This window comes from Lutra lutra, chromosome 6, assembly GCF_902655055.1.
Source record: "Lutra lutra chromosome 6, mLutLut1.2, whole genome shotgun sequence".
Taxonomy (NCBI): Eukaryota; Metazoa; Chordata; class Mammalia; order Carnivora; family Mustelidae; genus Lutra; species Lutra lutra.
The window spans coordinates 128,301,920-128,312,101 of record NC_062283.1 but is presented as its reverse complement, the minus strand read 5'-3'; the positions used below and the strand labels follow the sequence as shown (position 1 = coordinate 128,312,101).

At 39.0% G+C, this 10,182-nt stretch overlaps 1 protein-coding gene across 4 annotated transcripts in view; it reads left to right on the top strand.

The window, feature by feature from the left end:
- The first annotated feature begins 752 nt into the window (after positions 1–752).
- ATG5 (autophagy related 5) overlaps positions 753–10,182 on the top strand; it is a 129,185-nt gene continuing 119,755 nt past the window's right edge. The window contains exons 1-2 of one of the 4 annotated variants that reach the window (XM_047734006.1): positions 753–1,023; positions 9,205–9,370. In XM_047734006.1, the coding sequence (XP_047589962.1) occupies positions 9,263–9,370 (108 nt within the window). In that variant the 5' untranslated portion in view covers positions 753–1,023; positions 9,205–9,262. Of the gene's footprint in view, positions 1,029–1,596; positions 1,754–9,204; positions 9,371–10,182 lie in introns of those variants that run through there. The other 3 variants (XM_047734007.1, XM_047734008.1, XM_047734010.1) reach the window with 3 other exon arrangements.

Here is a 10,182-nt window from a genome sequence, read left to right as displayed (position 1 = left end):
ACTTATGGATAGATCAAATTAAACACTCTTTAGGAGTCAGTGGTTTTTTTTTTTTTTTTAAGATTTTATTTATTTATTTGACACACACAGAGAGTGAAAGATCACAAGTATGCAGAGAGGCAGGCAGATAGGGAGAAGCAGGCTCCCCACTGAGCAGAGAGCCTGATGCAGGGCTGGATCCCAGGACCCTGAGATCATGACCTGAGCCGAAGACTGAGGCTTTAACCCACTGAGCCACCCAGGCGCCCCTAGGAGTTAGATTTTTAATTGCTCTTATTTTCATGAACATAAAGATATAGGTATGCCCTATTGGTTGGATGAGATGGCTTTACTACTCATGTATAGTCTTCTTTTATTAAATACCGCTATTAATCCCTGCTGTGGGTCTGACAGCAGGGATTAAGTTGAGAAGACCAAATGAGAAAACACTTTGAAAACCACTTTTTAATATTATTCTGTGAAACCAGGAAAGAGAGGCTGTAGTCAAGTTCTGTGGGGCACCGTCTCAGCAGTTCTGAAAGTCTCTACTCTTGCAGAACTTATATTAGCCTCGAACGCCAATGACTACGCCAAAAGCACGAGACTCCCTAAACGGGTATTAAGCTGAAAACTTGCCAGGGGTTTGACGCCCCCTATTCAAGCGCTCCGCTCTGTTTGCGCATGCTCAGGAGCGGCTCGGGCCTCCTCCCGGGGTTGGGCGGAAAGCGAAGGGTGGAGTGTGGACCACGTGGGATCCAATGACGTCATCTCCGGGCGCCGAGAGTGACTGGACTTGCTGTGGGCTTCCAAGGCCCCGGGGCGCTGCGGGTTGTATTGGCTGGATACCGGAGGGCGGAAGTGCAGTAGGGCTCTGCTCCGACCTCCGCGGCGCTGCCTTCTGCGGCTGCGCGGGCTGCCGGGACTCCAGGCTCGCGCGCCTCTGCGGGACAGTGTGTCAAGCCCCCTGCGCCGGCGCCCTACCAGAGCCCGAGATTCGAGCGTCCTCACCGGTGCGGGAAGCCGGAGAAGGAGCTGGCGTTTCTGGTAGGGTGTGTGTGATTGTGTGTGTATGTGTGTGTGTCCGTCTCCCCGTCTTCCTAGTGTGGGGAAATGCCCAGAGGAGAAGGGCTGGGGAGGTGCCAGGTAGGTGTGGTAAGAGGGAGGGGCGAGTGGCGGGCTAGAAGAGCGCTCCCCCGGGCGGCGGTGGCGGGTGAAGGTGGTTCCTCCGTGGGAGGTGGGGTTGGCCAGACGCCGCCCCCGAGGACCTTGGGCAGGCCGGAGGGTGTAGCCTGTGTGATCTTTCTGGGAATATCTCAGTTCCTTATGAAAGTAGGAAGCGTGGCGTCTTATCGCAGGCTCTAGAGTTTAGTTCAAGACGTGCATTTTTCGTGGAACAGTTATTTAAATTGTAATTGTTTTACAGGCAGTTCGATTCTATCCGAATTTAGTGGGTGATTCCTCCAGTTTATTTTCTCAACGGCATTCATTCTCATTTTACTAATAATATTTAGTGCTGACGAAGTCGTTTTCTGTTGGCAAAGAACTTTCACATCCTTTATACTTTAGATTATTTTCAAATCATACCTGAAACTGGAGGAACGTAGAGAAACTGGATTGGTTCTAGATTTTTCTCAAGGGTGGTGAGGCACAGCATGTCTTCAGCAGCAATCAGAACTCAAGGGACTGTCAAACATCTCTGAACTTCCAAGGCCTTCCAGAATCCACGTGATAAATTTCAGTCTTTTGAGCTGGGTACTTGGATTTGAACTGAATTGTTTGTGATTTCCATAGATGGATTTGTTGGTTGAATTTTGAATTTGAAAGTAAAGATATTGGGCTGAGGGTAGCAATTGAGGTGAATTTTAGAGCTTTATGCTAGATTTTGAGTATGTGTTCTGATCTTCAAAGGTATACTGGTTAAAACTGGGGGAAGTGAATGGAATGGTACTATATGACTACGACTATTTAGAATAATGTACATTCTCAAGTGTAGGTTTGCTTTATTAATTTAATAAATACTGAGTGCCTGTTATGTGCCTGGCACCGAACGAAAAGTAAATATAATAATAAGCAGTGGACAAAACAATAAAAATTCTTGCCATCATGAAGTTCACTTGGAGGGTGAGAGAGAAAGATATTAATGTAAAAATTAATTTTAAAATGTCAGGTGGTGAAGGTGCTAGAAAGAATAAATTTGTGAAGGGTAACAAGGAAGGTTGGTGGCCTGTATGGGAAATTGCTGTGGTAGCTTTAGAAAAGATGATATTTGAGTGGAGAGCTAAAAGTGATACGGATTTCATGTGGATGTAGTAGAATGAGCCATTAGACCTACCATAAAGTCCCTAAGGCAGGAACTTACCAGCTAGTTTGGCTGGAACTGAGTGAGCAAAAAAGGGGAGAAGAAGGTAATCAGGTTAGAATGGGGCCAGGTCATATACAGCCTTGTAGGACTTTGTTAGAACTTTAGTTTTTGCTTCGAATGGGATGGTAGGATTTGAGTAAAGGAGTAAACTCATCTGACTTGTGTTTAGAAGGATCTTTCTGATTGCTATGTTGTCTGTCTTTTAGGAAGGCAGAAATAATGAGACCCCGTAGTAGGCCATTTATCCAGGTTTAAGGTCAAGGTGACATGGATCAGTGTGATAATAGTGATGATGGTGAGAAATGACCGGATTCTGGGCTTGTGTCTAAGCTAAAGCAAGAGGTATGAAGAAGGGTCAAGGATGACTCCAAGATATGTGGCCTTAGCAGCTAAAAAATATTTATCACTTTGTGGTTTGGGGAAGACCACAGAATAAAAGGGAGGTGAGGGAGGAAAGTCTGAAATCATTTTTTGTTTGTACATGCTGAATTTTCAAATGAAATGTCCATATTGCATAGTATCTATAAAACTGGAGTTTATAAGAGAAGTCTGGGCTGAAGAGATAAATGTGGGAATTGTTCATGTATAAATGATATTTAAAAGGTCACAAGAGATCTCCAAAGTGTGGCTCAAGGACTGAGTCCTTGTGCACTTCAACAGTGGCAGGAGGTGGGAGAGATTTAGGAGCTATTACCCCAGGATAGGGGTTGGGCTGTTCATTAAAACCCCTGTTGATAATCACTCGTCCTTAGTAACAGCATAGAAGGAAATAGAAAGCTAGTTCATTAGCTATGAGAAAGTGAGGGAGGAGATGCGAAAATTAGAGGAGATAATGAAATGGTGATCTAGGACAGATCATGGTGGTGATAATGAAATAGTGATCTAGAAGAATAAATGGACACTGAAAATGTAGGAATGCTGGTCAGTACTCAGGGCCTACTTTTGAGGTTAGTGTTCATGAATTTAAAAGGAGACCTGCCAGCATAGATTATTTTTAGATGTTTTCAAATTTACTACCAGTAGTTATTTGATATTTTAAGTAGTTTCTAGGTAGTTGGGGATTGTGTCAGCAGAATAGCTTCAAGTAATAGGTTAGCCTTTCTTGATTTGTAGTGTGAAAGAGACTAGTAATTTGCATTATATTTTTATTATACTTCTTGTGCTGTTTGCTAAATATTGTTGGCTGGGAACCTGCTTTGTTCCAGGCCTTGAGTTAGTTGCAGAGAATGCAGCAGTCAGGAAATGGCCCTGTCCTCCACAAGCTTACTTCTAGTAGACTGCATCATGGGTTGTGATTTCTATGCTTCCAAAATATTGCCTTCTAATTGGATGCATGGTGATGAAATTGTAGTGTACGTATGAGAGGGGAAAATAATCTTGCAAAATAATGAAATTTACTGATTTTAAAGAGTGATTATACTGATTTGGAGAAGAGTTTAGGTGGAGAATTTTCTTAAGTAGCTAGTGTAACTTTACAATTTATATATTTTATACATTTTCTAATTGTTTAACAAAAATTCCAGAGCCTGCTATGTGCTAATTATGCTAATATAGAGGATACAAAATAAATATGACTCTGCTTCTGCTGTCCGTGAACTCACAGTTCAATGTGAGGACAGGCAAGAGAGCGATAAGATAAACATAACTACAGTGCATGGTTATAACATGCTATTATAGAAGTAATTAGATTGGAGATTGCTTAGTGGAAAGCTTCCCAAGGAGCTGATGTTAAGCTGACTCTTAAAAGAAGATTAAGAATTGGTCAAAAAGAAAAGGACCAAGGGTGTTTAAGGAGACAGGTTATGGAGGCATGAGGAAATCATGTATTAAGTGCATATGTCATTTATTGAGTGGTCACCAGTGCTAAACACCTAACAGCCCTGTGAAATGAGAATTATCTTCTACAAATATAAGGTTCAAAGATGTCGGGATACTAGGACACACAGCTTACAGGTGGAAGTCTGGGTTTAAACCCGTGTCAGTCTGATTTTAAAACCCCTTAACTATCTATCTGTATTGCCTGCTGTTGGCATTTAAATTTTCCTGTCCTTGTTCATTATCCTTCAGCCAATTTTTCATTAACTTCTATTCATTCTTCCTTGGAAAGACCTCATATCTGTCTTTCATCTGTCCACTGCTACCAGTCTAGGTCAAGCACTCATTATTTTATGCCTTAGTGTTGAAATTGCTTCCTGGCTACCCTCTCTCTGACTTGAGATCTCCTTTTGTGCACTGTTACTAGGTAGTTGTTTTAATTTCACTGTTATAAAACCTTACAGGCTTTGTAGGCTTGTTCGATGAAATTGAGAACCCACAGTCTTCTGTTTGGTATGCTTCATGATCTAGTTTCACTTTACATTTACAGATTTGACAGTAGAGAAATAATAATTGCTATTATTTCTCAGCACTTAGTATATGTTAGTACCATGTACTATTCTCTAGATTTTTTTTCACCCCAGAACAACCTGGTGAATTTCAAAGGTGAGGAAACCCTTGTAGGAAAGTGACTTGCCTGGGATCCCAGGTGATAACATGTCACTGTGTCAGCTCTTTCATTATCTACTACCCCTCCCAACTCAGTTTTCTAAAGAATTGGCATGTACATTGCTCCTGCACACTTTCTGTCTTTGTTGATGCTATTTTGCCCTGCTTGGAGTATCTTTATTCCATATTTTACCTATTGAATATTCTACCCATTCTGCATATACTCATTCTTTTTTTTATATTCTACACATTCTTTAAGTTCAGTATCTTTTAAATTCTTCCCTGAACACTATAGGGGATATTAATATTTTTCTTCTCCCTTTCCACCCTCTTCCCTTATGAAAGCTTTCATAAAATAGCATTTAATTATAACCATGGACATTTTGGAGTTGGAAGGTTGTTGGCAACTGGTATGACATAAATGAAAGAATACGAGATTGGAAATCAGAGATAAAAAACCTTTGCTGTAACTTTATAAGTGTTGTAAAAGTGAAAGTGCAATGAGAAAAGAAGTGTTTCACTTGAGTTATGCATAAAAGAAAGGCTGTCGGGGTGCCTGGGTGGCTCAGTTGTTAAGTGGCTGCCTTTGGCCCAGGTGTTGGGATCGAGCCCTGCATCGGGCTCCCTGCTCGGCTGGAAGCCTGCTTCCCCTTCTCCTACTCTCCCTGCTTGTGTTCCCTCTCTCTCCGTCTCTCTCTCTGTCAAATAAATAAAATCTTCAAAAAAAAAAAAAAAAAAAGGAGGCTATTTTGAGCTGGGTCCTAGAGAATGTTTAAGTCAGAAGACAAGGTAGGGAAGGCTGCTTTAGGGTAAGGAACCACCAGCATGAGCAAAGCCATAGAAAAGATATGAAAGTTTATGGTATGTTTACTGGGTTAGGAGATAATATCTTCTGGACAATGCCTGAGGTTTTTAAAAAGTTGTTACTGTCACTACCATCATCTTGGATGTCCTCAGCATCTGCCACACAGCTAGGCATAGGAAATGATCAAATATTGATTGACTCTATATTGAGTGTTAATAGAAGTATTCAATTTTTTAAAAAAAAGATCATTTATTAGAGAGAGCAAGCCCATGCGAGTATGAGTGGGAGGGTCGCAGAGGGAGAGAGAGAATATGAAGCAGACTCTACCCTGAGCATGGAGCTGGACGTGGGACTCAGTCTTAGGATCAGGACCTGAGCCAAAACCGAGAGTTGGATGCCCAACTGACTGTGCCACCCAGATGTCCCACCGTGTTTAATTTTGAGACATGCTTTTGTTGGTTCTGTAAATTATGATAGATACTTCATAGTATGTATTATGGGCATTGTCGTAAGTGCTTTACATGTATTGATTTAATTTTTGTTATCTATTTTATGGGGTAAGTGCTGTTATTCACATTTTACAGACGAGAAAACTGAGGCACAGAGAAGTTAATTGACTTACTTGAGGTCACAGAGTTGGTGATAAAGCTAGGTTTTGAATCCAGGCAGTCTGGCTCCATATTCTATATTTTGAACCCCCACATTGTAGTGCCTCTCAAGAGTTAAATTCTGTTTTTCTGCTTCTGTTTTAAAAAATACGATTTAATATATCCTTTAGTTGTATCAGTGTATCAGCTAGTTTTTTGGGATGTTGTTTAGTTAAGTGTATTTGCTTGCTTTCTTACATAATTCATTATACATGAATATTTATTAATATTGAAAGACTAACATTTTATGATGCTATAAATTTGGATCTGTGTAGTTTGACCCAGTGACATTGTTTGAAGTTTTCATAAATCTGTTTAGAAATTTCTGTTGTTTTGTAAAATTTGTATTGACTACCACATGGCACCTTCAGCTGCCTTGGCTCAGTCAGATCTTCCCTTGAGGTCCTGTAAGGTATATATACATAAGAAACAGTGGTATATGGGAAATAAGGTATTGAGTTCTGTACCTAAAATCCTACCTTAGAACTTTGGCAAAGTCTTATGTTTACCAGAGTTCTGCAGTGGGATTTTAGGTATAAAACCAGTAAAAGGTAAGTCCATACTTCCATCATTGTTGGGGAGAGACTCCCAGAAACAAAGAGAAAAGGGAGATATTGGCCACTTCTTTTTATTGTTTCTGACACAGGAAGAAGCAGAAGACAGTGCCATGGAAAGAAATAGCAGGGTGGCCAAGTGTTGTCATCTGGCAGAGTAGAGGGAGAGAAGGGAGCCATACCCAAATCTATAATATTTTTATTTATGATAACCCCTGCCTGTTAATAAACAAGACTCAGATGGTGTCTTGGAATCTGACAAATCAGATTATTATTCCTTCTTGAGAGGATAGTGGTTGGAAAGAAGGAAAGAACTTTATTTAAGTGGCCATACCTACTTTAATTTTTAATTTTCTTTTGAATTATATTGTCTACCTATTTTTTTCTGAGGCAGAAAAATTATCCAGTGTGACAATATTGATAGAGACTTTTGGCTTTAAAATTGTATTTAAATGTTCTTAAAATCTCTTAGGAAAGGAACTGTTTGTCTCAAGTTCTTTTTCTTTGTGAGCTAGAGAGGAATCTTAGTTCTAGCTAATGGTTAATTGGGTGTATTATAGTTAAACCACTGCTTACCACCGTTGTATTAGATTCAACTTTAGATTTACTTATTTGCCATAACTTAGATTTCATTATTCCTTGTCATCAGTAGATTTATTCATAAAGAACAAGATATTAATGTAATCCAGAAATAGCGAGGCCTTTTCTTTCAGTGTTAATTTTGAGTTATATGTAAACTTGGAAATTCTCTGCAGAGAAACTCAGTATGTTGTTTGAAGTTGAAGTGTATCAGGGTGGAATTATATGAAGTGTGAACGCTTGTATCATTTGCTTAAAATGGTGACTTTTATGGATGTACTTTAACAAAAATTAAAACTGCATTATGCCAGAAAGAGCACTAGACTCGGTTCAGTAACTCAGTGACCAGATTTGTTATCCTGGTTTCACTGTTACTTTAGTGGTCTTGCGATGTTTATCCTGGTTTAACTGTTAACTAAGTGCTCTTGTAATGTTGGACAGATTTTTTTTCACCTCTTTCAGTTTATTTACCTGTAGATAATGTTGCATCCAGTTGACTTCCAAGGTGCACTTAATTATAGTGATACAAAATTCAGAACTCTTGAGTTTTTGTATCTTTGACTAATTAACGAATGGTAATCTTGATGTGCTTGGCATTGGTCAGTGGATGAGAAAAGAGAGAAAAGCTCTTTGAATAATTCAGTGTTAGTAATTGGTATTTGGCTAAACTGATGTGGTTATTTAAAATATTGCCATAGAATATGCTAGCCAATGAAAGATGGGAGATGTGTGTGTGTGTGTGTGTGTGTGTATCTGTATCTTAAATATTTATATATATTTTATGTAAGATATATATCTTATATATCTATGTATCTATATCTAGAAAGCTATATATCTATATCTTTGTACATATATATGTAGAAGGATATGGAATCTCAGTATCCAGGTACTGACAGTGTTTATTTCTGCATTTACTCATACTGTATATTACATTATTACCTAGTTGTGAAATAGTGCTGGAAGACACTTGGATATTACAGAGGCCAAAAGCTATATTCTTCTATCATACGCAGAATATTTCAGTTTGCAGATTTAGTGCTATATATGTGGGATAGAGAATACTTAAGTTAGTATAGAAACATTTACTACTACTCATGGCAGTAGAGGATTGTGATCTGGGTTTGCAGAGTGGGTAGTATTTGAAGGTGGGAGATGAGCGTATTAGGGAGAATGGTAAGACAGAGAGCAAGGTATTTAAGTTGATAGTTCTGCTAGAAGGTTTACAAAAAGAAGTATAGTAAATAAGATTGGAAATATTGGTGGAACCAAACCGTGGGCAGGATGAAATTAGAAAGAAAATAGGTCTATACAAAGTTTTTTTCCAGGGTATATGTGTGTGCGTGCACGTGCATATTTTTTTCCCCCAGCAAAACAAACTATCTAGATGGAGAAGGAGAGGTTGAATATGTTAGGTGGGGCAGGGATAATAGTTTGGAATTGGGCTATAAAGGACCATAAGGATATAGGCAAACTTCACTTTAGATGAGCAATAGACTCTCCTGGGGCTTGAGACAATGATACAAGCATAGTTTCACTTTGGCTGTGGTTCATTAGGTGCATAAGTTAGCACACGTTATTTTGAATTACTTCTATGATCCTTTTAAATAAATAATAGCTCTGCATTTAGAATTTATTGTGCTGATTTGCGTTCTTTCTAAAGAATGTTGATCACACAGTTTTTTGAAATGAATGATCGTTCATGGCATCCATTTTTTCCTATAATCTTTCTTTGTTCTAGAACATGTTCATTTATCCTTGCAAGGATCTAACTAATGCTCTTTGTTCTATTTTCAGTTTGGCTTTGGGTGAAAAAAGAATTTAGCCTATATGCACTGCTTTAACCACTGGAAGAATGACAGATGACAAAGATGTGCTTCGAGATGTCTGGTTTGGACGAATTCCAACTTGCTTCACCCTGTATCAGGATGAGATAACTGAACGGGAGGCAGAACCATATTATGTAAGTATGTTGATGATGGAAAATGGGATATCTACCTTTGTCCGTTTTTGTAAATGAAGCTCTAAGAACCTGGAGGCTGTTACCCAACATTTTATATACAATTAATGCTTGTTGATTATGGAAAAAAATTAGAAAACACAGATCAAGAAGAGGAAGGAAATAAAAATTACCTCTAATCCTACCCCCCAGAGGGGAAAAACTGCTGTTGATGTGTTGATTATGGGACCTCCTTGACTTTCGTTTCTCATGAATATATACAATTATAAGTTATATTGTTATAGGAGCAATTTTGAAAGTAATAGGCTCAGATTTGGTTCTTCTGTATTTAAGTGGTTCCGAGCAACTATTTACCAAATTCTTTTTTATAGCTCAATGAACATATGAATGTGTGTGTTTTCGTATGTTGATAAGCTAAAATGTATTATATAAAATACATAGTAACAAATTACTGTATGTAGACTTATAGGTTTGAACTAGTGTCATCTGTTCTAGAAAACAATACCAAATATCTTCTGATTATAACCTGCTGGTTTTCCTTCTCTTTCTTTCTTTCTTTCTTTTTTTTTTTTTTTAAAGATTTTATTTATTTATTTGACAGAGCGATCACAGGTAGGCAGAGAGGCAGCAGAGAGAGAGGAGGAAGCAGGCTCCCTGCTGAGCAGAGAGCCCAATGTGGGGCTCTATCCCAGGATCCTGGGATCATGACCTGAGCTGAAGGCAGAGGCTTTAACCCACTGAGCCACCCAGGCGCCCCTTGTTTTCCTTTTCTAAGTGCACATATAATCCAAACTTGAGCATCTGTCAATCAGAAA